The 27,256-nt window shown below is 48.4% G+C and overlaps 1 protein-coding gene across 3 annotated transcripts in view; it reads left to right on the top strand.

Moving 5' to 3' along the window:
- The window catches only part of GCNT2 (glucosaminyl (N-acetyl) transferase 2 (I blood group)), a 95,073-nt gene that overhangs the window by 37,840 nt on the left and 29,977 nt on the right, over window positions 1–27,256 (top strand). Inside the window, exon 1 of one of the 3 annotated variants that reach the window (XM_002714168.5) lies at window positions 11,639–14,557. The exons of the other annotated variants lie outside the window; for them this stretch is intronic. Coding sequence (XP_002714214.2) covers window positions 13,633–14,557 — 925 coding nt within the window. The 5' untranslated portion in view covers window positions 11,639–13,632. Of the gene's footprint in view, window positions 1–11,638; window positions 14,558–27,256 lie in introns of those variants that run through there. 3 annotated transcript variants of the gene reach the window in all.

The raw sequence follows: 27,256 nt of genomic DNA, 5'->3' as shown, positions 1-27,256 counted from the left end.
AGATTCCCATAGCATTTCTTAGAGGAATTCTTATATATTTGAAAGGCAGAGTTACAGAGAGGGAGAGAGAGAGAAAGAAAATCTTCCAGGGCCGGCACCATGGCACACTAGGTTGATCCTCCGCCTGCGGAACTGGCATCCCAAATGGGTGTCGGTTCTAATCCTGGCTGCTCCTCTTCCAGTCCAGCTCTCTGCTGTGGCCCGGGAAGGCAGTGGAGGATGGTCCAAGGGCTTGGGCCCTGTACCCGCATGGGAGACCAGGAGGAAGTACCTGGCTCCTGGCTTCAGATTGGCGCAGCTCTGGCCATGGCGGCCATTTGGGGAGTGAGCCAACAGAAGGAAGACCTTCCTCTCTGTCTCTCTCTCTCACTGTCTGTAACTCTGTCAAATAAATAAAAAAATAAATAATCTTTAAAAAAAATGAGAGAATCTTCCATCCACTGGTTCACTCTCCAAATGGCCACATGTCTCCCATGTAGGTGCAGGGGCCCAAGCACTTGGACCATCTTTCACTGCTTTCCCAGGTGCATTGGCAAGGAGCTGGATCAGAACTGGACCAGCTAGGACTCGAACCGGTGCCCATATGGGATGTCAGTGCTGCAGGCAGGAGCCTTACCCACTACGCCACAGCACAGGCCTCTAGAAGAATTCTGACTGTTAGGGTGCTCTGCTTCTCCGTACTGACCTCAGCTAACCTCTATGTAGGATGTAGAACTACACAGTATTTGTTGAATTTTTTATAATCTCCAAAGCCAGGGCAAAAATCCCTGTCTTCTGATCTAGTGTTGTGTCCCCTGTCAACCAATTCATGCGAACTATAGAATTTTTGTTTTTTAAAGATTTATATTATTTTTTGAGAGGCAGAGTTACAGAGAGAGAGGGAGAAAAAGAGATCTCCCATCAGTGGTTCATTCCAAAATGCCCTCACCAGCAACGGCTGGGGCAGACTATGTCTACCACATGAATATCAGGGACCCAGGTACTTAACCCATCACTTGCCGCTTCCCAGAGTGAACATTAGCAGGAATGCTACATTCTGGAGGGGGCGCTAGGACTCAAACCCAGGCACTCTGGTAGGGAGTGTGAGTGTTTTAACCACTGTGCCACATGCTTGCCTTGCAACGAGCCTTTTTAAATGTGCTTTCTCTGTACCAGATGCACTCAGAAACTTGGCTTCCCCTCACCCTCTGACCCGCATGCACAGTATGTGAAATTCTTTCCTAAGCTGCTGTTGGACAAAACCACAAGGGATAGGTCTGCCTTCCGTCCCCTTTGCCGCGTCACATTTCCAGAGAAAATGTTCAAGGCCTTTGCCCTTGAACTCTGACCTTCGTGATATTCGTTCCCCATCATCTTTCTTTTCATCTAGATTTAAAAAGATCAGAACTAGCCTGTGGCAATATCAGAGGACAAAACTGACACCCTGACTGGGTCAGCTGGGGACATGGGGCCCTCCTAACGTCTCTAGCTCACTCCTCCTCTGTTGGACATTCTCTACTTCGTTTCTTCTTTGTCCAACTCCTACCTGAGTCCCAGTACTCACATAAGTCATCCTCTGTTGAAAATCTGCGATTTTGACCATGGTGCGCATCTGGGCTCCTTCCCAAGCTCTTTTTGGGGTCTACAGAAGAATGATCTTCCTGCCCTGCACACCCGGTTCCCTCTGGAGTCCTGTGTGTAAGCCACGTTCCTGAAACCCTAGGCGTCGTTTGTCTCTTAGAAAGTTCTCTGGTTCTCTTCCTCCTCTCCCAGGGCATGGGCTGGCCTGCGCCTGTGTCTCCCTGCACCCCACGCCCAGGACTTCTGCATTTATCTCTGCTCTGTTACGCTTCCGCTTTTTGGACTTTCCCCAGCAGTGACTCAGTCTAAACCCAGCCTCCTAAGTACAGTTTTCCTGTGTAAAAGCAGCCTCCTCTCTATTCCATACAGAATCTAGAATCTTCCCAGCGTTCAGAGCCAACTAGGGCTTGGGGGAGCTTCTAGTTCCAGTCCTCAAGTACAAATTAGGAAATTGTGAGGCAGAGAGATCAAATGGCTGCCGATCGCCCTGCTACATGAAGTAAGTACCCATTTCCTAACCTCACTGCTTACGTTATAAATCTTAGTGTAGGCATTTCCATTCATATTTTTCTATTAATCCCACCTCGTACAGAAAGCCGTCTCAGGGGCTGGCAGCATCGGCATCCCATACGGGCACCAATTCAAGTCCCAGCTGCTCCATTTCCAATCCAGCTCTCTGCTATGGCCTGGGAAAGCAGCGGCAGCAGCAGAAGATGGCCCAAGTGCTTGGGCCCACATGGGAGACCCAATAGAAGTTCTTGGCTCCTGGCTTTGGCCTGGCCTAGCTTTGGCCTCTGTAGCCATTTGGGGAATGAACCAGAGGATGGAAGATAGATCTCCTCTCTGTATTTCTGACTTTCAAATAAATAAATGAAACCTTAAAAAAAAAAAAAAGTCAGGTCACATATGGTGAGGAGAGGATTTTGTTTTAAGATTTATTTATCTGAAAGGCAGAGTGACACAGAGACAGAGAGAGAGATCTTCCCCTCCTCAGTTCCCCTCAAGAGCCAGGGCTGGGCCAGGCTGAAGCCAGGAACCAGGAGCTCCATCTGGGTCTCCCATATGGGTGACAGGAACTCAAGTACTTGGGCCATGATCGGCTGCCTCCCCAAGTGAATTAGCAGGGAGCTGAATCAGAAGCTGAGTAGCTGGGACTTGAACGAGCACTCCGAAGTGGGGTGTGGGCATCTCAAGTGGTGGTTTAACCTGCTGCCCCACAGCACCCACCCCAGAAGTTTGAGATACTGGTAACGTGACAATAACAATCGGGATGTCTTTATGTCTTTAGGTTCTCTCATTCTTATCTAGGTTGTGAGTCTTGTGCTGGCTGGGGACGGCTGAGTGGGCCGTGCAATTTAAGAGCATTCTGTGGGCTCGCCGTGGAGCCACCCCATGAATGCTAATCACCTGTCCCGTGCCTCAGTGGTTCACAGAAATGTGCGGGAGGGTCACGTAGTTGTCACGCACTGTAGACTCCGTGATGGGTCCCGTTCCCGCCCTCACCCCAGCCCCTGATCAGTTACTGACTGTTGTCCAGACAGTCACACCTTTCAGGCAGGATTCTGTCTGGGAGTGGGGGGATCAGTGGTCTCTGGGTGACCCATTCTTCCTGTTCTGTTCAGGACTTACTCAGTTTGAGCACTGAAAATCTTGCATTCTGGGAAATTTCTCGGTCCTGGGCAAGCTGGGTCGGGCACTCTCACCTCTGCTCACTTTCCACATCCAGGACATGTCCATGTAGATCATGAGTGCCCTAAATATTTAAATTCCGCAGAGCACCACTGATCAATATACTGGAAGAAGACGATCATTGAAACCTCGGTTATCTGGGTTACAACACGTTAAAGGGTAACGATCGAAACCTCAGTGTTAGCCATCAGCAACCACTCTTGTGCCTGCTTTTGCTGACAACAGTCTTCCCGTTGGCTTTGAGGATAGATCGCGTCTGTTTAGATCTTATCTAAAAGAATGGGTTGGTAAATACGCAATCTGAATCAAACCTCTTTAACCAATGGGAAAATCAAATGCAGACGTGACCTTCAGTTTCAGACAAACACACGACATTATCTTGGAGGCAAATTTGTTCCAGTTTTAATTTCTAGGAAAGCAGAAGAAACATCTGTGTTTTGGGATTTTTCCAAGTGCTCTGCCCTAACAAACTGTCTAAACTCAAGCAAGTGACAGGCTCTGTGGGAAAGAAGCTAGTTCAAGAGTGGATTGAATGAGCTACAACGGCATCTATTAAAATTAGAAGTTGGGAAACTACTGCCTATCTCTATTTTAAGGCTATTTTGTTTCCATTTATGTGAAAAGATTCAGAAGATAAAGAGGATGGGATCTTCCGGATAGATTGCTGGCAGCAGCTGGAATGTAAAACGCAATCCCCTATAAATCCTTCCCCTTGTAATTTTCAATCCCACATTCCAGACTGGGTCTGGGAGTGCAGAGGGGGTTGGAGATGGGCTCGGAGGTAGCCGGCATGAGAGGAAAACCCAGAAGAATCTCTGGACTGGGACAGACCCCTAGGTCAGGTCCCCGCCTTGTGAGTTTGCTGTCTTCTTTTTCTCAGAGTAGACCTTTGCAATCAGAGAAAAGGAACAACCCAAGACAAATCATCATCTGTGCTGTTCCTTGAAATGTAACAGACTGTAGTGCAAGGTGCACGCTTTGCTTGTGGTTTCCTGGTTTCCGTGATTTTTGCTTTGGCTTAGATACTTAGAGGTCACAGGTGGGCAGCTAACCGCAGCAGGGAAGGAAATGAGCCACCCCAGAGGGGCTGAGAGAAAAGTAGTAAAAAGCGGTGGGACCCTGCAGGCACGAGGTAAGCTGGGGGTGGGAGGGGGAAAGTAGTGGGAGATCTCGAGGGCATCCTAGCCAGATTTACTTTCCACGACATGGATAAGGCTTTCCACTATTCCTTTTATTTATTTATTTAAATACCATTCACATTTTATTTATTTGAAAGAGTTACAGAGAGTAGTAGAGCCAGAGAGAGAGGTCTTCCATCTGCTGATTCACTCCCCAGATGGCTGCAATGGTCAGAGCTGCGCCAATCCAGAGCCAGGAGTTTGTTTGTTTGTTTGTTTGTTTGTTTTTTTCCAGGTCTCCCACGTGGGTGCAGGAGCTCCTTTTTGGGCCACCCTCCACTGCTTTTCCAGGCCATAGCAGGGAGCTGGATCGGAAGTGGAGCAGCCGGGACAAGAACCAGTGCCCATGTGGGATGCCAGCACTTCAGGCCAGGGCTTTAACCTGCTGCGCCACAGTGCCGGCCCCTCCACTATTCCTTTTAAAAAGTGGGAAACTAAGGCACAGTGATGCCAAGAAACGTTCTTGGTCAGGGCCAACGTTGTGGCCCAGAGGGTTAAGCCGCTGCCTGCAGTGCCGCCATCTCATTTGAGTGCCAGATCAAGTACCACCTGCTCTGCTTCCAATCCAGCTCCCCACTGATAAGCCTGGAAAAGCAGGACATAATGACCCAAGTACTTGGGCCCCTGCCACCCATGTGGAAGACCCGGATGGAGTTCCAGGCTCCCGGCTTCACGCTAGCCCAGCACTGGCCATTGTGGTTCACTCCCCAAAAGACCAGAGTGGCTAGGGCTCATCCAGACCAAAGCCAAGAATCAGAAGCTTCTTCCAGTTCTCCCACATGGGTGTAGGGGCCCAAGTATTTGGGCCATCTTCTACTGCTTTCCCAGGTGCCTTAGCAGAGAGCTGGATAGGAAGTGGATCAGCCCGGACTTGAACCAATGACCATATGGGGTGCTGCCACTGCAGTTGGCTTTAACCCGCTACACCACAGCGCTAGTCCCCAGAGTCTAATTTAAACCTCCAAAGCCACGCTCTCCACCACCGTGCTTTATATTTGTCTCCAAAATACCCAGGATGCATCAGTAGGCTGGCTCTTCCCAGAAGTAACTAAGTCAGGTGTAGCTTTGAAGAACAGGCCCAAGCATGGAGCCGGTGGCCCGAAGGCCACGCGCCCTGGAGGTGCAGGGCTACAGCCAGCCCCCTCCTGGCAAGAAGCCAGGGCAAGGAAAATGGTGGAAAGCCTGTCTCAGGCTTTTAATCCACTTTCAGAGGGGAGTGGTTAATTAACCTGATTGGCCGGTGGGCACTCAGGTGTGGCCAGTTAGGGGCATGAGGTCACACAGGGGCGTGGTGAAGGTGTGGTCTTCCAGCTCACAAACCTAATCAATCATTATTTATTTATTTATTTTTGACAGGCAGAGTTAGTGAGAGAGAGAGAGACAGAGAGAAAGGTCTTCCTTTTTTCCGTTGGTTCACCCCCCAAGTGGCTGCTACGGCCGACGTGCTGCGCTGATCTGAAGCCAGGAGCCAGGTGCTTCCTCCTGGTCTCCCATGCGGGTGCAGGGCCCAAGGACCTGGGCCATCCTCCACTGCACTCCCAAGCCACAGCAGAGAGCTGGACTGAAAGAGGAGCAACCGGGACAGAATCTGGTGCCCCACCCAGGACTAGAACCCGATGTGCCGGCGCCGCAAGGCGGAGGATTAGCCTAGTGAGCCGCAGCGCCGGCCAAACATAATCAATTTTAACCTGTATGCCTGTCTGCTTCAGCTGCAGTTGGTAATGACGGGCAGCTCCCTGATGCTGGGGTGGGGGGAGGGCAGAAGAGTTGAGGCTGCCCGTGGTAATATGACCTTGAGAGTTCCAGCGTGTGGGACCCCCCCCCCATGCATAGCTGTTCTGCATCCCTAAACCTACCTGGGAAGGGAGTCAGCATGCTTAGGGTCCTGTATGAGTCAGGTTTGGCCACAGAGAGACAGAGAGAGGTTTTCAAACTTGTCAAGCACATATTAAGTAAAAGGCATTGTTCCAACTTTTTATCTGTTTTAAGTTTTTTGTTACTATTATTATTATTTGAAAAGCTGAGTTACAGAGTGTGGGGAGCAACTCGGACTAGACTGTTACTGGAATTAAGACTTATTCTATGCATCTGCTCTCCCACAATATGGCGCTGGGAGAGGAGTAAACAGCTTCTACCCAGCTGCCTCTCACCAACTTGACAAGCTGCAGGAGCTGCTCCTGATTGGAGGAGAGCGGCGTGCTCGGCGTGTGGGCAGCCGAGTTGGGATTGGTGGAGGAGGACTATAAAGGAGGAGAGAGACGGCATGCACCAGGAACATCTAAGGGGAACATCTAAGGGGAACACCTGTGCAGCCCCCGAGAGAGCCGGCCGGCGGTGTGCCGCTCCCCTGCGGAAGTGGGGAAAGTGGCCAGGGGGAACCGCCCTTCCACGGAGGTGGAAGGGATAGTAGCCAACCCGGGAAGAACCAGCAGCAAACCCGGGGAGGGCCGAGCAGACGAAAGAACAGCGCAGGGTCCTGTGTCGTTCCTCCGCGAAGAGGGGGAGCGACACAGAGGCGGGGGTGGGGGGGTCCGCTGGTTCACTCCCCAGATGGCTGCAATGGCCGGAGCTGTGCCGATCCAAAGCCAGGAGCCAGAAGTTTCCTCCAGGTCGCCCACCCGGGTTCAGGGGCTCAAGGACCTGGGCCATCCACCACTGCTTTCTCAGGCCACAGCAGAGAGCGGGATCGGAAGTGGAGAAGCCAGGACTTGAACCAGTGCTCATATGGGATGCCGGCACTGCAGGAAGCAACTTTTACCTGCTATGCCACAGCACCTGCCCCATAAAATTTATTTTTTTTAAGATTTTTAAAAAATTTATTTGAAAGGCAGAGTTACAGAGACAGGAGGAACAGAAAGAAAGAGATCTTCCTTCCGCTGGTTTACTCACCAAACAGCTGCAATGGCCTGCTAGGCGAGGCCAAAGCTAGCAGCCAGGAGCTTCTTCCACTGCTTTGCCAGGCACATTATCAGGGAGCTGGATCAGATGTGGAACAGCCAGGTCTCGAACCCGCACCCATATGGGATGCCAGGATTGCAAGCGGAGGCTTAACCTGGTATGCTACAATGCCAGCCCCTGTTTCAATATTTCTAAAAAAGATTGATTTATTTGAAAGGCAGAGTTACAGAGAGACAGAGAGAGAAATTTTCTATTGACTGGTTCACTCCCCAAATTGTCACAACAGCCAGGGCAGGTCCAGGCCAAAGTCAGGAGCCTGGGACTCCATCCCGATCTCCCAGATGAGTGGCAGGGACCCAGGTAGCTGGGCCATCAGCCACTGCTTTGCTAGGCCCATCAGCAGGGAGCTGGTTCGCTAGTGGAGCAGCCGGGACTCATATGGGATGGAGGCATTGCAGACACCATCCCAACCCACTGCACCCCAAAATCGGGCCCCCTAACTTCTTTTCTTAAATTTCTTAAGAGCCCTATGGGATCAGTGCTCTGTATCTCCATCCTAGGGAAGAAAGGCAACCAGAGCAAACAGGGTGGCTCTGCGGCTGCAGAAACGGCATCCAACCGGGAGAAGCTGGAGCGCCCCTACGTCCTTGGTCACCTCCAGCCAAAACCGAGGTCCTTGGGCGTCAGAATCCCGACTGAGTGCACGCAGGGGCTTTCAGGTTTCCCAGCCCGCTTAATCCTCACGCCCCATGAGGTTGAAGCTAAGATGACAATTACCTGACCGACTCTAGAAATCCCAGCACCGTGTGCTGCAGCCCAGACACTCTGTGCACAAAGAGCTTCATGTGAGTGCAAGGGCGACCCAGATGATTATTTCCCCATATTTCACGCTTTCTTGAGTGGAAAAATACAGGAATCGCAGGTGGTTTCAAAGACCCTGAAATAGCAGAAAGTCTGCCTGGAGGAGCCCGATTCTGATCTGGGGCAGAGATCAGCAAATTACAGCCCCAGGCTAACCCTGGCCTAGCATCCGTCAGTACTGCCCTTGAGCTGAGAATGGTTTTGCATTTTCAGATGGCTTCAAGAAAAAGCAGCAACAGACCATTTCATGGCATGAACAGAACCGTGCAATCCAGACTGCAGTGTCATGAGGACACAGCTGTCCTGTGTAAGGGCTCTTGAACGCTGCAGTAGAGAGCTGAGCAGTTGTGGCAGAGACCCACACGCCTATAAAACTCAGCCATCGGGCCCTTTACAGAAAAGGGTCTGACACTTGTAGAAGCAGGTGGTAAACACATCTGCCTAGCATTTTTCAAGAAGAAAGTTTTCTCATAATGATGAGTTTTCTAGATAATTGAAGCCTAGACTTTCGTGCACAAAATAGTTAAGACTACTTTGACTCAATATTTCAGAAATGCCTTTTAAGATATGTGGAATGTATATCTAAGATATCTATTGATGCAGCTGGCTTTGTGGCACAGTGGATTAAGCTTCTTTTTTTTTTTTAATATTTATTTATTTGAAAGTCAGAGCTACACAGAGAGAGGAGAGGCACAGAGAGAGAGAGAGATCGGTCTTCCATCCTATGTTTCAAACCCAACTGCCCACAACGACTGGAGCTGTGCCAACCTGAAGCCAGGAGCTTCTTCTGGGTCTCCCACATGGCTGCAGGTGCCCAAGGACTTGGGCCATCCTCTACTGCTTTCCCAGGCCATAGCAGAGAGCTGGATTAGAAGTGGAGCAGCCGGGACTTGAGCTGGTGTCCATATGAGATGCTGGCACTGCAGGCGGCAGCTTTATCCGCTAGGCCACAGTGCCGGCCCCTGGGTTAAGCTTCTGATTTTGACACCTATATCCCGTATTGGAGTGCCTGGTTTGAGTCCTGGTTCGGCTATCAACTCCAGCTTCCTGCTAATGTGTACTTGGGTGCCAGCAGTGATGGATCAAGTACTCGGCACCCACATGGGGCACCTAGGACTGAGTTGCAGTCTCCTGGCTTAGGCCTGGTCCAGCCCCAGCTATTGAAAGCATTTGTAGAGTGATGCAGTGGATGAGATCTCTTTCTGTCTATATGTCTCTCTCTCTGCCTTTCAAATAAATAAAATATATAATTAAGTAATTTTAAAAAACATTGAAATAGTTATCAGTCCTGGAACCATGGGTCATTAATTGCCATTAATTGCTGGCATTGAGAGGCACTCAAGCTCGCTCATTCTTTTTTTCTTTTTTAAAGTTTTATTTTATTTATTTGAAAGAGTTATAGAGAGGTAGAGACAGAGAGAGAGGTCTTTCATCCACTAGTTCACTCCCCACATGGCTGCAATGGCTGGAGCTGAGCCGATCTGAAGCCAGGAGCCAGGAACTTCTTCCGGATCTCCCTCCTGGGTGCACGGGCCCAAGGATTTGAGCCATCTTCCACTACTTTCTCAGGTGCATTAGCAGGGAGCCAGATCGGAAGTGGAGCAGCCGGGATTTGAACCAGCACCCATATGGGATGCCTGCGCAGTAGACCAGGGCTTTAACCCACTGCGCCACAGAGTTGGCCCCTCTCTTCATTCTTCATGGCCTTCAATGTCCATGACCCTGTGGCCAAGTGCTAGCTGCCATCTGTGAAATCACTAGCTCTGCTGCCTCCCTCATTTTCCCTTTCCTGACCTTATGCTTTGGATTGTGTGAATCCAGCCTACAATGTGTGATCATTATTTTGATTGCTTAAATATCAGTCATTATTTGCTTTCTGTGTTTCACTTGTGGCCAAAGAGTTTGAGGTTGCCAGACTGATACCAACCAAAGCCTTAAACGCAAAGAGACGGAGGAATCTTGGTGGAGTTGGGAGTTGAGGGGACTCACCGATAAGCATAGCCTTTACTCAGTAGCCAATAATTACGCCGTGTGTAATGGAGAATGGGTTCCAGTCCTGCCCCTCTGCTGACCAGCATTCGCCTTGGCCATTGTTAACCCAGCTGCATGGACTCGAGATGCATGTAAGGTTAATGAGGGCCAAGTCATTGTACAGGAAAAGAGATGCAGGCGTGTGCTCTGAGGCCCCCAGAGAGCCTGGCCCTTTGTTTTCATGTCCAAGCTGGTCTGAGTGTGTGCTGTTACCTCCAGTATTTGTGCTGCCTCTTGTTTGTGATCATAAAGTTTATCCTGGGGCACAGAGAGACAGGACATGAAATGTCCACTCAACAACAGTTTTCAATCTGTTAGACCAACTAGAGCGAATGGAGTAGAAATAATGTCTCGGTTGGAAGTTAATAGCTTAACTCACCCAATTATTTGCTGGAAGAAAATGCCTGTTCTGTTACCACAGACACCAGGCAAAACAAACCTGGTGTTCCGGCTGGCCAATAAATAGGCATCGTTTTCTAATCTCAGGCTGTTCATCTAAACCAGTGTAAATAAGTCAGGGCAAATTATAGAAGTGGTTTTTTGTTTTTGTTTTGTTTTGGTATCACTGTTTGGAACCGTAAATCGTGTTGCGGCTCCCTGCTATGGGCAGTCTGCTTTCACTGAATCATGACGAATGATTTCTCGAGTTTGCTTTGCGCTGGCGTCCACTGAAGCTCCCCGCTGCAGGATCAGAGCTCAAGGCGATGAAGAGGGGAGGGAGGAACGTGAACTGAAAGCCCTCAGCTTCTCTTCCTCCCTCCAGCTCTCCCAGTCTTGTTCTCCACAAGCTCTGCCAAGGACATACTTTGCAGAAAAGGGTGTGGATCTCAGAAGAATGAAGGGCAGTAAAGGCATAAAAATGGGACTGTTTGTTCCCCGCATATAGATACATTTCATGCGTGTGTGTGTGTGTGTGTGTGTGTGGGTGTGGGTGTGGGTGTGTGTGGGTGTGTGGGTGTGTGTGGGTGTGGGTGTGTGGGTGTGGGTGTGTGTGGGTGTGTAGGTGTGGGTGGGTGTGGGTTATCCCCTCCCTGGAGCAAGGAGAGGCCAGCAGTAGGGAAGGAAAACTGTAGCAATACCTTCTGGGAGTAAATCCACCCACTTAAAAACCCTATGGCCGGCGCCGCGGCTCACTAGGCTAATCCTCCGCCTTGCGGTGCCGGCACACCGGGTTCTAGTCCCGGTCGGGGCGCCGGATTCTGTCCCGGTTGCCCCTCTTCCAGGCCAGCTCTCTGCTGTGGCCAGGGAGTTAAGTGGAGGATGGCCCAAGTAGTTGGGCCCTGCACCCCATGGGAGACCAGGAGAAGCACCTGGCTCCTGCCTTCGGATCAGCGCGGTGCGCCAGCCGCAGCGCGCCGGCCGCAGTGGCCACTGGAGGGTGAACAAATGGCAAAAGGAAGACCTTTCTCTCTGTCTCTCTCTCTCACTGTCCACTCTGCCTGCCAAAAAAAAAAAAAACCAACCCCTATGGTCCATTAGCAGGTTCGGAAGTGTTGGCCACTTTTCAAAGAGAGACAACAGCAATCATAGCTAATGCTCCTTGGCTATGTACTAAGTGCCCAGATTCCTACAAAGCCCTGAACATGACTTTCCCTCGTTTAATCTTCTTCCCTAAGTGAAATGGGAGGCACTGCTGTTTACCATGTCACAGAGAACCTGGTACTTACAGAGGTTAAGTAACTTTACCCTAGTGGCCTTGACCCACTGGGATTTAGCCAGAGACTGGTTCAGCGTCTTGATGGGTCCAGCCTGATGAGCACCTCTGGGAAGAGTATCTGTATCTGCCTCCACCGCCTCATCTGTAAGAGGGTTGCTTCAGATGCCAACTCTCCACTCTCCAGCAAAACTCATATCCAAATCAGTATACATCCCATCCATGCCACTGCTGCCATTCATTCCTACAGTGATTTGGAGGAAGCTAAGGGGTGGTGCCGACTAGGGAATGGGCAGGGAGAGTGCTGCAGTATGCACCAAATGTTTTCCAAACAGGAGCAGGTGCCCCAGCTGTCAATCATGCCCAAGCAGGTGGGGTTGCTGGGTGACTGTGAGTGTAACACCCCTTCAGGGGGCTGCCACAGCTGACCCTTCTGTTGGGCCAGTTCTCTTCTCCCAGAAAGGTCCCTGTAGCAGCTTCCACTCACCAGGCCTCTCTGCCTGGAGCAGCCGCACAGGTGAGCTAGGAGAACCCCTCTGTAATGTGACCAGACCTGCTCTTCCTGGCTCCCCTAGTTACACTGACTGCTACTTCCAGGAATTTTACATCAGCCCTGTAGCTTTTGTGCTTTGAATCTTCAGAGTACAGAGCGGGAGAAAGGTTGGGTGGGAAGGAGAATGAGAAACCTGCCAGCTCTGGGACACAACCTCAAATCTGAAGATGTCAGGGTCCGAAAGGGACCCACACACTACAGATGATACCTTGTCAACAGCTCAGGTTCTCGGAAGCTCTCTGTGAAATGGGAGCCGGCATGTGCCCTTGGGGAACAATGGCTATCATCTTTCTCTGGGGCATGCAAACGAAAATGTGTTTACTGCATTATTTATCCTCAACACTGACCCTTTCATGTGAAAAGTCACTCTTAGCTTCCTTCTCTTCTCATCAAACGCCCCCAAGGGTGTGACTCTTCCTTCTGTCTTCCCCTAGTGTGCACATAATGTACATATGAGCTATGGCACCCCCTCAGAATCTGTCAGATTTCATCCAGCAAACTTCACCACCAGAGATATTTTTACTGCTGAAAATCTTCTACTTAGACCTGTTGCAAGTGTGCATTTCCTTATCTGCGCCCAGAAGTAGAGACAAGACTGACAGGAAAAGAGGTAGCTGAGAACTGAGAAACCCAAGGAGCAGATGTCCTGACTGTGGCTTCCAAGGACTGATAGCAGGTGGTGGGGTCAGGCCCCACCCCAAATTTTTGGAGCCATTTATTCTGGAAAGCAAGGGGAGAAGCATGAGATGAGAAGGGAGATGAGATTGAAATTGATTGGATGGGAGGCGGGGAGTAAAGCAAGAGAAACAGTTTCTGGGAGAAGGACCTGTCGTTGCATTCCAGAACGTAATTTGCTAAGATCCACCAGTTACGTTTCATATGCAAATGAAGAGGCTTCCCGGAGGCTGGGCTGGGCTGAGCCGTCAGTGCCCGCGTGAGCAGCCCGGATCCAGCACCACCGCCGGGCTGCAGACCAGAGCTGCTGAGAAAGCGTCTCAACTCCAGCCAGCCCCAAGGAGGATGGATGAGACACCCCGAAGCTGAGACAACAGAAGGATTAAAGGAGTCAGGAGAGGCAGCCAGCCCTCGGGAGAAGCTGTCGAAATTCCAGACTAGCGAGCGCAGTCAGTCCAACCTCTCCCAGTTGGGATTTCATTGCTCAAATCCCTGCAGAGAGAGATTCTTTTTCCCCCAGGAAAGCGAAAATAATGAACTTTTGGAAGAATTACTTTTTTGCCTGCTCTGTGCTCACTGTGGTTATTTTCGTGATATTTTACACTCGCCAATTAAGCCCGCCAAAAAGTTACAAGAAGGTGAACAGTTCCAGTGAGAGGCCTTTTAGACTCAATGCCTGTAATTACGCCTTAGAAGAGAAGCCGGCCTTTGTGTGGGGAAGAGCACCGTCGTCGCCTCTGGGCAGAGTCCCTTGCCAGGAGTACCTGCTGCAGAGTCACTACATTACCAGCCCCCTGTCGGAAGAGGAAGTTGCCTTCCCCCTGGCCTACGTCATGGTCATCCACAAGGACTTTGATACTTTCGAAAGGCTCTTCCGGGCCGTCTACATGCCCCAGAACGTCTACTGTGTGCACGTGGACGAGAAAGCCTCCACTGACTTTAAGGTTTCTGTGCTGCAGTTACTGAGCTGCTTCCAAAACGCGTTTATTGCTTCGAAGAGAGAGCTCGTGGTCTACGCAGGCATCTCCAGGCTGCAGGCCGACCTGAACTGCCTGCAGGACCTCGTGGCCTCCCACGTCCCCTGGAAGTACACCATCAACACCTGTGGGCAGGACTTCCCCCTGAAAACCAACAGGGAAATCGTCCAGTACCTGAAAGGGTTCAAAGGGAAGAACATCACCCCCGGGGTGCTGCCCCCCGCCCATGCCATTGGACGGACTAAATACGTCCACAGGGAGCATGTAGGCAAAGGTGGCTCTTTTGTGAAAAATACTTATATTCTGAAAACCTCACCGCCACATCAGCTGACCATCTACTTTGGTACCGCCTACGTGGCCCTCACCAGAGAGTTTGTCAACTTTGTGTTCAGTGACAAAAGGGCCATTGATCTACTGCAGTGGTCAAGAGACACCTACAGCCCTGATGAACATTTCTGGGTGACACTCAATAGGATTCCAGGTAGGAACCAGTTTCCAGTCCCATTTGATCATATCGATTGATTGAGGTTCCTGGTCTCCCACTCCTCTGGAGAACTGGCTCATCCGCAGTTATTTCATAAAAATAACAAATATCTGGGAAACTACTGATTTAGTTACTTTTAGTGACGGGTTAGTGCTGACGCTGTTTTCTTAGAAACTTGAGACATTGTGATCTGAGAAGTGCTGAGCTCAGTTGCTCTGGCAGCACTGCCTTGGTGTGTCCCAGGGTTGCTGGCTTTCAACCCAGTCTTGTGAATTCATAGTCTTCACGGTCCTTGATAAGTACACTTATCATGAGACTGATTCTTTTTTTTTTTTAAGTTGCATCCTAGAGCTTAGGAGTTGAGGGAGGTGTTGTTGCTGCTGGAGGAATATTATTGTGCTGTATCGTTGATGGTTTCATTCACGGTTCATGGGGCTGTTTGGGGTTGGAGGCTGTTCTTAGAATCTTGGAAATCTCTTTGGATGTTCACAAATCAGCACTCAAATGTCTCTGGTCTAAGATCACAACAAACACCCAGATCTTAATTCATCTCAGTTCAACAAATCTATCATGATGGATTACTGCCTAGAAGAGTGGGTAGCAATGAATTGAAACATCGAGAGAGAGAGAGAGAGAGATCCTAGCTGGAGCTAATCTGAAAAGAAGTTTCCATTTTTTAACTCACAGATTTTTTTAGAAATTCCAGTTTGCAGTCTTTTTGTTTTTATATCCTGTCAAATCTTTGAGGGTGTTTGTGATCATTTGGGAAGGGGTTCAAGGTATGTCAGGCAGCTGAACACAGAAAATACAACCAACTTCCTTTTTCAAAAGTCCGTATCTCTTGCGCAGCCCGGGGCAGCTCTTCTGTCTGCTGATGTCCCAACACACTTGTCTGTAATATTGCACCAAGGTGGTTGTGGGTGTCAGCCCTCCGGTAACGTGGCCCTCTGCCTGCCATTCCTAAAATAATTCCTGGCTCTTGTGTGTGCTGTTGTTATCGTGGGCACACTGTTGAGTGCTGCTTGAAGCTACCTTTATATCTGAAAGTGGACGCAAAGCAGCAAGACATATTTGGCTCCCTAATCATTCGGCATTCCTAAATGGGAGTGGTAAGCACGGAATGCAGAGAGGAGCAAACAAGGTGGCTGGGGACAGGCATCCTGTACGCTGTCCCAGGAACAGGTGATTTTCAGAAATGCCAAATTCTCAGGTCAGGAGCAGGAGGGGAAGTAAACCAGCGCCTATCAGAGCGTGGTGTGTGTTAACCTAGTTATTTACAGCCACCTGTTTTCACACACCTGTAAATATTCTGTATCTGATGTTGGTCTTCTGGGCGTGGTTTGTGGCAGATGTGTTATATTCTACATGATTTATTTTAATGATGAGCAAAAATCATTGACAGTCCCATGTACAGAGGCAGCTGGTGAGGCTAGGAGAGGGTGGGTGAAGTAATGCGGGCCTGGGGTTCACCCAGGTCGGCCAAGGCAAAGCTAAGAGATGATCCTGGACTTGTGGGTCTGACTTTCCTGCGTGTATCTAAGAGGATTCCCTGTAGAATTCCAGAGAGGAGGAAGGATAGGAGTGGCTGGGAAAAAATGAACAAGCTGTGGAAGTGAGTTCCACTTGGCCACTTTGGGGTCCCCTTTTGAGGTTGCAGGGATACGGGGAGAGAAAAAGAGTTGGAAGACAGCAAGCGTGCGAGGCTTCTCAGGGCCACTGTGCTGAGTCACAAGGTACCCTTTTTTTGAAGGCACCGCCACCCCCCCCCCCCCATTGGGGCTTCTGTGTGCTTGCTTAGTTTGAAGCAGACGCTGGTCTGCCCTGAGCTGGTGGGAATGGTTACTGTCCTTCAGTGAATGTTCTCAGAGAGGCGAGGGAGCCAGATGCCACGGGCTGACTGTCATGACAAAAAGAAAATGACATGTTTAGTGGACTTTGCTTTCATGTGGAGCAGAAGCTTCGTAAAATAATAGATTTGCTTGACCTTCAGATTTTCAGCACGGAGTAGGTATTTGTTTAGTCCTTCATGGAACCAGGTTCTCTTAAGTGTCCTGAGGGGACAGCTGTTGAACAGACGTGGCTTCAAGAAATTGAAGTTTTGGGAATTGAAAATTGGGTATTAAATTTTAGTGATGATACAGTAAAAAGTATACTGAGTTAATTTTTCCCCTCCAGAAAAACACTTTTCTCTTTAATATCCATCCCTACTTATTTTTAAGTACAATTGGTTACTTACTGTGGACTTTGCCAATTTTTTTAAAGATTTATTTTATTAGGAAGCAGAGTGACAGAGAGAAGGGAGATCTTCCAGCAGCTGTCGCAAATGCCTGCGACAGCCAGGGCTGGGTCAGGCCAAAGCCAGGCACCAGGAACTCCATTTGGGCCTTTCACGTAGGTGGCAGGAACCCATGAATTTGGGCCGTCCTCTGCTGCCTCCCAGGATGGGTTAGCAGGAAGCGGAATCAGAAGCCTGGAGTAGCTGCGACTCGGGCTAGGCGCTCCCACATCAGACGCAGGTGTTCCAAGCTGCGGCTTAACCCACGGTGCCACGATGCCTGCCCCAGCCCACCCCTGTTTTTTCAAGTTAGCTTTAAAAAAAATAGAAAACATATTTAGAAGGTTGAAAAACGTTAAAGCATGTACTCTATCAGCTACTTATGTTATTACTTCCTTGTCCATTCTTCCATGGGCATTTTATTATGTTCCTAGCAATAATATTAGTTACGGTGGAAAACATTGCATATGGATATTTTAAAGCTCACCCTCCACAAATATTCAGAAAATGGAAAATATTTTAGGCACCATATCATCCATGAGTTAGAAACAGAAAACTGCAGTGTGGTCTTTGTCCAAATAGGTCATGTCTACGTTGAAGCATTTTAAAATCTAAGGCCGGGGAACTCTGAAGCAAGGCCTCCGGTTCCCCTGCCCTGGCGTGTCCAGCGATGGTGGCACTGCAGGACTCCCAGACAGGCTGACAGAGCACCGTGAACCCTTTCTTATAGCTTTGCAGTCACGTTGCATCGGCTTCAGGGTCAGGTTTGAGCTCCTGGTGTGCTGACTGCCATGGCCTGGCCCCCCACCCGTCTCTCTCCTCTCAGTTCTTTTTCCTTGATGCCTCATACTTGTTTCAGCAACTGTTTGGTCCCACAGACTTCTGCCACTTCCACTGCTTCTCCGGCTTTTCATCATATCTCCTCGATGCCATCTCTAACTGCTGGGATGCCCCTCCTAGCATCTCCAACTCCTCTTCATCCGTCGTAGCCCACCCTTAGATGTCACCTCCTCCAGATGTCATCCCTGACTGCCACCCTTCCAGGTAGTTGGTGCTTCAACCCTGGGTTTGCCTGTTCCTAATGCCAGCACTGACTTGTAATTATGTTTCGTGAGTGTCTCCTGAACCCTGCCTCCTCAGTAGCTGAGCTATTAAGGATAAGCAAAGTGACATCTATCCTAGTGTCTCCCATCTCATCCCCCGCTCTGCCATTTCTCACTGTGTATGTGCCAGATGTGAAGATAAGCGGCCCTTGGATGCCTGTGGCTGGGGGCTGGGGAGGGGCAGGAATGAGATCATTGTGAAAGGGAGGAACAGATCAAGTATCCTGTACCCAAGGGTGGGGTGTGTGTGATGAGAATTAGAGAAACAGCAGGTAAAATATGGCTTGCAGTTAGGATTCCACCATTGCTGGGTCAACAAATGATAACAGGAAGTGAGAGGAAGAGATGTGTAGAAACAGAAGGGACCGGAGTTCCAGAAGCAAGGTTTGTGGGCCAGAGTCCCTCCTTAGAAAACCTGGTTCCCTTGGGGCCCGCGCTGTGCCGTAGCGGGTAAAGCCGCTGCCTGCAGTGCCAGGATCCCATGTGGGCACTGGTGCAAGTCCCGGCTGCTGCTCCACTTTTTTTTTTTTTTTTTTTAAGATTTATTTATTTATTTGAAAGTCAGAGTTACACAGAGAGAGAAGGAGAGGCAGAGAGAGAGAGAGAAGTCTTCCATTCACTGGTTCACTCCCCAGATGGCTGCAATGGCTGGAGCTGTACCGATCCAAAGCCAGGAGCCAGGAGCTTCTTCCGGATCTCCCACATGAGTGCAGGGGCCCAAGGACTTGGGCCATCTTCTACTGCTTTTCACAGGCCATAGCAGAGAGCTGGATTAGAAGTGGAGCAGCTGGGCCGGTGTGGAGCGCAGCAGGTTAAAGCCCTAGCCTGAGGCGCCAGCATCCCATATGGGTGCCGGTTCTAGTCCTGGCTGCTCCTCTTCTGATCCAGCTTTCTGCTGTGGACCGGAAAAGCAGTAGAAGGTGGCCCAAGTCCTTGTGCCCTGCACCCATGTGGGAGACCTGGAAGAAGCTTCTGGCTCCTGGCTTCGGATCAGCACAGATTCGGCCGTTGCAGCCATCTGGGGAGTGAACTAGCAGATGGAAGACCTCTCTCTCTGACTCTACCTCTCTCTCTGTCTTTCAAATAAAATAAAATAAATCTTAAAAAAAAAAAAAAAAAAAGAAGTGGAGCAGCCAGGACTCAAACCAGTGCCCATATGGGATGCCAGCACTTTTGGCAGCGGCTTTACCCGCTATGCCACAGTGCCGGTCTCTATTCCACTTCTGATCCTGCTCCCTGCTATGGCCTGGGAAAGCAGTAGAAGATGGCCCAAGTCCCTGGGCCCCTGCACCCATGCGGGAGATCTAGAAGAAGCTCCAGGTTCCTGGCTTCGGATCGGCCCAGCTCTGACTGCTGTGGCCATTTGGGGAGTGAACCAGTGGATGGAAGACCTCTCTCTCTCTGTCTCTCTCTCTCTCTCTCTCTCTCTCTGCCTCTGACTCTCTGTAATTCTGACTTTCAAATAAATAAATAAATCTTTAAGAAAAAGAAAATCTGGTTCCCAGGTAGCCAATCTGGACCCATCTCGTTGCCAGCCTCTGATGCCAAGAAAATACCTGGGCAGGCAGCACATGTGGACGCCCCCACATGTTTCTGCCTTGCGCGCTCCTGGTTTGAGTTTCTCCCACACCTGGCACCCATTCAAACCTGCTGCTAACACCATTCCTGGGCTACGGACAGTTCCTACAGTGGCTGCTTCTGGTTTAATTTGATTTAGAGGCTTAGGAAAAGAGAGAAAGGAGAAAAGAGAAAGAATATGAAAGATTAAAAAGAGACAATAGAAAGAAATATAAAACACCCATCCAGGTGTAGCTCTCAGTGTAAACACTGAGCTATTTAGAAGGTAGGTGTTCTCTCCAGAAAGATTACCAGGGCCTTAAACCTGGGTGTGGCTGGGTCTGTCCCAGTCTCTTTCAAAGTATGCATTGTGTTTTGTGTACATCAACCCAAATTTAGAATCCAGTTTCTGGAACCACAAAGGGTCATTCACTCACGTCCATTATACCCTGGACAGAGAATTATAAACACTGATGGACTGGTAGAGTCCTCTTAATGATCATCAGCTGGACATTCAGGTCTACAAACACACTGTCTATTGTGGTCAGAGGACAATCCACAATGGCCCCTGTTCTGTCAATGTAGAGATAAATTCTGCTGGAGGTAGGGACTCCACAAAAACATACCTCCATGGGTTCCTATCCATTTAACAGAGCCTAAAAATATCATTTTATATAGCCAGATAATATGAAATATACAATAAATTGGAATGTGATTTTCAAAATATTATTTTAGCAATGTAGACGTGTTTGACTCATTTTACCTCTTTGGTGAAGGGATCTGGATTCCTCCTGGGCCAGTAATGTAGGTAGGATCATGGTGGAAGGTATCTGTCTACAGCGTATCCTGACCCCTGACCACTTAGACTGATGAGGTTTTTCTTTTTTTTTTTTTTTTTATGTTTATTTATTTATTTCCATCTACTTGAAGGAGCAGCAGAGAAGAAAGAGAGAGAGGCAGAAATAGAAACTACTTCCGTCTGCTGGTTCACTCCCTACATGCCTGCAGCAGCCAGGGCTGGGCTGGGCTGGGCCCAGCCAGGAGCCCGGAACTCCCAGGTGTCCCACATGGGAGGCCGGGGCCCAGGTACTTGAGTCATTCCCTGCTGCCTCCCAGGTGCACACTGGCAGGAATGTTGGACTAGTAAGCAGAGCCAGGGCTTGAATCCAGGTACGCCAAGATTTTTGAAGTCCCCTTGTTAAATGATGACTATGTATCGATGTCTAAATTATCTCTTTAACACACAGAATCACTACCCTGTTTCTTGGGACATCATTCAAAAGCATCTCCTTCTATCCTCCTTGGAGTCTTTGTATTATGCGAAGGACTTTGGAGGGAGTGTATTAGGGAGAGTGGTTAAGTTGCCACTTGGGTTGCCCACTTCCCACATCTGAGTCCTGGCCCTGCTGGGGATCCAGCTCCCTGCTAATGTGCACCCTGGAAGACAGCAGCATTGACGCAGTGTGTTTGGGTCCTTCCCACCCATGTAGGAGACCTGGGTTAATTTCTGGGCTCCTGGTTTCCACTTGGCCCAGCCTCAACTGTCATGTTTGGGGAGTGAACCAATGGCTGGGAGATCTTTGTTTCTCTCTATCTGCCTTTCAAATTAATAAAACAACTGTCTTTCTGCCTTTTAAATAAAATGCAAATAAATAAATGAATAATTTCAAATGCAGTCTCTCTCTTTTTTTGTGGGGGGAGGGGTTTTGGAGGCAGCTAGGGTTGTAGTCCTTCCTCCCAGCACCTGCCAACTGTGCGACACTGAACTTGGTTTACTCGTCTACGATGAGAAGGATAATAAGCAGCTGTGTTCCCAGAGGAATGGTAAGAACAGAGCTAGATAAGACAGCATACAAGAGCGGATGTAGTGTAGGGCTTCTCAGCCCTAAGCATGCCCCAGCGTCCCCCTGCAGGGCTTGGGGAGGCACTGGAGGCTGGGGCCCGCCTCCAGTCTGAAGCAGGGTCCAGACTTGTGCCTGGTTCTGCTGCTGCCATGCATTGGGGGCCACACTTGGGGAGCTCCTGACTTAGACCATCTATCGCAGAGACTGGCACGTTAAGAGAGAGAGGAAAAGACAGAGCGAGAGATCTTCCATCTGCTGGTTCATTTTCCAAGTGGCCATGTAGCTGGAGCTGGGCCGATCCAAAACCGGGAGCTAGGAGCTTCTTCTGGGTCTCCCGTGCAGGAGTTGGGGGCCCAAGCACTTGGGCCATCTTCTACTTCTAGGTGCATTATCAGGGAGTTGGATCGGAAGTGGAGCAGCTGGGACTTGGACCAGCACCCATATGGGATGCCAGCACTGCAGGCGGCAGCCTTATCCACTACGCCACAGCCCTGGCCCCACGTTGGTAGATTTGTAGCCAGTGTGGGTTCTGTTCATTGTCATCTGGAGACTTCTTTGAGTGAAAAGGCAACCACCAGTTAAGAAAAATGCAAAGGTTTATATAAGGAAAAGCTTGATGGTTGATGGTGTTGATTGCAAATGATAAGCTACTGAGAAGTTCTCATATGGAGGAAATGTCATGGTCGATTTTGGCCTTTATCTCTGTTAGCTTTGTGTGCTTGTGCAACCCAAACCTCAAACTTCCTTTTTTTTTTTTTTTTAAGAATTATTTTATTTTATTTATTTGAAAGACAGAGTTACAGAGAAAGGTAGAGCCAGAGAGAGAGGTCTTCCATTCCACTGGTTCACTCCCCAAATAACTGCAACAGCCAGAATTGAGCTGATCTGAAGCCAGGAGCCAGGAGCTTCTTCTGGGTCTCCCACAAGGGTGCAGGGGCCCAAGGAGTTGGGCCATCTTCTGCTTTCCCAGGCCATAGCAGAGAGCTGGATCGGAAGAAGAGCAGCCGGGACTCAAACCGGCTTCCACATGGGATGCTGGTGCTGCAGGCTGGGGCTTTAATCCATTGTGCGACAGCCATGGTCCCCAAACTTATCTTGTAAAATCACAATGATGCTGTTGGTTTTAGAATTAAATGAACAAAAAAACTTGGATGTCACATGAGAGATTTAATGTTTAACCACTTATCAATGTGAATATATATAAGAAAACCCAAACATGGGCTACTGTTCCTATAAATAATGAGATCTTCATGATGTTGAATTAAATCTCTTTTCAGTACAAAAAAAGTCTATGCTGTGGCTCATCAACTTTGTAATAGAGATATACCCAAAAAGCGATAGGAGGAATTACAGGAACATGTAAACCATTTGATGTATAAAATGGATACTTCTTTTATTTTTGAGATAACATATTTTTAATTTACATTATAGCCAAAGGGTCACTGCTCCACTAAATAAAGAGTTCAACAAATAAAAAGAGATAATAGTTCAGTAGGAATATAGGCAATGGTATAAACAATAAACAAATGAAAAGGTATTGAACTTCAGTCTTGTATAGTAAATCCTAAAATAGTCACAGATCATTAAAACTATAGTAGTATATAATTTGACAAAGATTTAACAATTTGATAAATATTTAAAACAAAGTTTGATGAAATTTGTCGCAAAACTAAAGCTCTTTTTTATTTTTAATTTTAGCTCCCACATATAAGGGAGAACATGTGATATTTGTCTTTCTTTATCTGGCTCATTTCACTCAACATGGTGTCCTCCAGTTGCATCCCTTTTGATGCAAATGATACAATCTCATTCTTCTTTATAGCTGAATAATATTCCATTTTGTGTGTATATACCACATTTTCTTTTTTCACTCATCTGATGATGGACACCTTTGTTGGATACTTATTCTTGGTAATTTTGATTTCCCTTAATGTCACTGTTATAATTTTAAAGTCCACTAAAAAGCTTCCTTTGGTCCTCACAGTAACACTGTAAGTGTATTATCTGTTAGAAGAGTGTTTCCGTAAAAACAAGAAGGACTTCAATCAGATCTTCAGAACTCTGTGTCTGAGATACAACAGGAAAGGAACAGGAATTGGGTTTAATTGGTTGCTTTATTTTCTTAAGCTCTGCCATGTTCCAGAAAGGACTTAAGATAACTGTGTAGAACATAATATGATTTCTTGCAAAAGGAAATCAACAATAGCCAAGACATGAAAGAAGTGAGAAGGCCTTCTCACAATCATTCTATACAGATTGCCGCTGGCCTGGCCACATCCTTCCCATTCTGGGTGTTGAACTTCCTCATTGTTAAATAGAATTGTGCCCATCCTCGGCACGCACACTGGGCTAATTCTTAAAACTCGGCTATAAAAATGTGTAGATGCACACAACAAAACAGGGAGAAGAATAATCCTCTCATGCCCATCAGCTGGTTTCAACAATAATCAAGTAAATAAGCTTTCAAGCAAGAAAACAAAATTCAAGACAAATCTTTGTTGTCTCTGTAAGTCTCATTCTCTTCTCATAGAAAATGCAAAATTCCAATATTCAAGGTTGAAGTTTTCTACTTATTCCATAGCAATTTTCTGAAGAGTGAAAATATTTTCATTCAACTTGAACGTTTAGGATATGCTACACCAGCCAGAGTTTTCATCTTTTTTTAATCAACAAAGTTGAATCTCAGCATGAACTCTGTAGGCATTAGAAGTAAGAGTCATTTTTAAGTTAACTTTATATGAATGAAGTTGAGCGTCATAGCCCTTCCTAATTTCCTAATGGACTCTGGTCTTTTTACTTTGTATTTATTGAACTTTTTATTTAATAGAGCCATTGAGCCTTTTACCATAAGGTAAAAATATGTTATCTCTGAAAAAACAGATACTTAGGTTAAAGAAAAAGGCAATAAAGTTGCCAATAACCCTGGGTTGGAGGGGAGTAAAAGTCAGGGGGCCCTGGCTCCCTGCTAGTGAACTTAGGAGAGCAGCAGAAGATGGCCCAAGTCCTCAGGCCCCTGTCACCCACGTGGGAGCCCCGGATGGAGGTCCTGCTCCTGGATTTGGCCTGCCTGGCTGTTCTGGCCGATTGGAGGGTGAACTAGTGGATGGAAGATCTCTTTCTTTTCCTCTCTCTATGCCTTTCAAATAAATAAATAAGGCTGCTTCTTCCTCCTCCTCCTCCTCCTCTTCTTCTTTTAAAGATAGGGCTCAGAACTCTGATAAAATTTCCATTCTCTTGGGCTTCCTCCTCCTGCAGCGGAAATGGGGAAGGAGTTAGTTTCACGAAGAGTAGCACAGGACCCGACATGGAACTGACATGAAGTTACTTTGCCTTCAGTCAAATCTTAATGCATTTCTAATACCATAATTCTCACAGAGTCTTCTCTGTTGTAGTCAATCTTGTTAATTTTTCACACAACATATAAGTTGAGATGCCCCGGTTAGGAAGGCTCATGGCTCTGCCGAAGGTTTCTCTGATCTTTCAGGGTTGTGTGAAGAAAGACTGTTGGCCGGCGCCGCGGCTCACAAGGCTAATCCTCCGCCTAGCGGCGCCGGCACACCGGGTTCTAGTCCCGGTGGGGGCGCCGGATTCTGTCCCGGTTGCCCCTCTTCCAGGCCAGCTCTCTGCTGTGGCCCGGGAGTGCAGTGGAGGATGGCCCAAGGGCCCTGCACCCCATGGGAGACCAGGAGAAGCACCTGGCTCCTGGCTTCAGATCAGCGGGGTGCGCCGGCCGCAGCACGCTGGCCGCAGTGGCCATTGGAGGGTGAACCAACGGCAAAGGAAGACCTTTCTCTCTGTCTCTCTCTCTCTCACTGTCCACTCTGCCTGTCAAAAAAAGAAAGAAAGACTGTGGACCTTGGGGTAGGAGAGAGCTGCTGCCTATAGTGCCAGCCTTGTCTCTTAACAGCTTGTCTGACGATGAGCAAATAAATTCCTTAGGTGATCGCAAAAGAGAGGCCCATGTTATTTTTAAGTCTGGAACTTGTAACGGAAGGAACAAGTTTCAGAAGCAGATAGGCTTAGGTTTCATTTATCTGCTCTGAGATCTTGAGCAATTCCACTATCTTAGATGGGCTTCAGTTTATTTATCTGTAAAATGGGAACAGTACTGATTTCCTAAGATTGTTTGTGAGAGTTACAAAACAGTGGGGTCTAGCTTCCAGCTCAGCTACTACTGATTTTGCTATCACCTCTGGTCCCTCCCTGCTCCCTCTCCAGGATGTATTAACTTCATGACTTTTCTATTTCTATTACACTGTGGCCAGTGGGATTAATGGAACAATAGCCTTTGGGCAGTGAATTTCTCTCCTTGTCATGGTAAGCACCCCTGGATCTGGATGCCAGCTACCGCCACTGCCACAACTTAGGACTCAGGCTTGCTAGGTTGCCAGCTTTGCAGATTCCTGGTGTGTGTGATTGGAGACAGAATAGTAATATTTCTGAACTTCACTTCCTGTATTTATTTTTTAAGGATTTATTTATTTATTTGAAAGGCAGAGTTACAGAGAGAGAGTCTTCCATCCTCTTGTTCACTCTCCAAATGGCTGCAACTGCCAGAGCTGTGCCAATCCGAGGCCAAGAGTCAGGAGTTTCTTCTGGGTCTCCCACATGGGTGCAGGGGCCCAAGGACTCAGGCCATCTACTGCTTTCCCAGGCAATAGCAGAGAGCTGGATTGGAAATGGAGCAGCAAGGACTTGAACCGGCGTCCACATGGGATGCCGGCACTATAGGCAGTGACTTTAACTGCTATGCCACAGTGCCGGGCCCCACTTCCTCTAAAAAATGGGAATTCAGGGGCTAGCACTGTGGCGCAGCGGGCTAACTCCCTGGCCTGAAGCACTGGCATCCCATATGGGTGCCAGTTCTAGTCCTGGCTGCTCCTCTTCCGATCCAGCTCTCTGCTATGGCCTGGGAAAGCAGTAGAAGATGGCCCAAGTCCTTGGGCCCCTGCACCCACGTGGGATACTGGGAAGAAGCTCCTGGCTCCTGGCTTCGGATCAGTGCAGCTCCAGCCATTGCTGCCAACTGGGGAGTGAACCATCGGATGGAAGACCTCTCTCTCTCTCTACCTCTCCTCTCTTTCTCTGTGTAGCTCTGACTTTCAAATAAATAAATAAATCTTTAATAAAAAAAATAATTCAATAGAATCTGTCATTGCATGTGAATTTTATGTATCTAATATATAGCCTGATATCTAGGGTTGTTTTTATTCTACCCAGTTGCTCTGAAAAAGGGCAACAGGGACTGGAAGAATGCAATCCTATAAAATGCAGATGCATCTGAGATTACTACAAGGGATTTAGAAGACTTTTCTAGAATGAGTCAAAATCAGTGTGAATTTCCTTCCTCCCTCAGCTTCCCATGCTACTTCGGCTCCTTCTGCAGGGGGAAGTGGGAGGGACAGAATACCTGGTTAATGGGATTGATTGTATCTTGGGCAATGTTCGTAGGTGTGCTAGAAAACACAAAAGGCCTCTAACAACCCTGTGTAATCTCCTCTCTCTGCCCAGTAAATAGTGCAGTGTTGTTTCCATCATATTGAGCAGGCACCTGACCCAGGTGCTTGCAACAGGTGTCACAGTAAGGGGCATCTTGCCTGCCTCCCTGTCAGCCCCCAGCCATTGTGTCCAGCAAAAGCTAGAGCAACAGGCAGTGTGTCAGGTGACCAGTGGGCCACATGGACTTGAACTGTAGCAGAATGAAGAGGAAGAAGCCCTTCCCGCAAAGGCTGGGCCTTTGTAATGGCCTCTTCTATTATGATCTTGGACCGGTTCCTTCAAATCTTCACACTTGGCTTCCCCATCCAAGAAATGACAGATACTCTCCTTATGGAGGGGGTGGGAGCAGGGGGTGAAGAGGGCCTGTGTTGTGAGAAGTGCAGTACTAACTCTGTGACTAATAACTTGCAGCTCTGGA

The sequence above is a fragment of the Oryctolagus cuniculus genome, chromosome 5 (genome assembly GCF_964237555.1).
Source record: "Oryctolagus cuniculus chromosome 5, mOryCun1.1, whole genome shotgun sequence".
In the NCBI taxonomy this organism is placed as follows: Eukaryota; Metazoa; Chordata; class Mammalia; order Lagomorpha; family Leporidae; genus Oryctolagus; species Oryctolagus cuniculus.
Note: the sequence above shows the minus strand (reverse complement) of the source record. Positions and strands in the feature narration are given on the sequence as shown.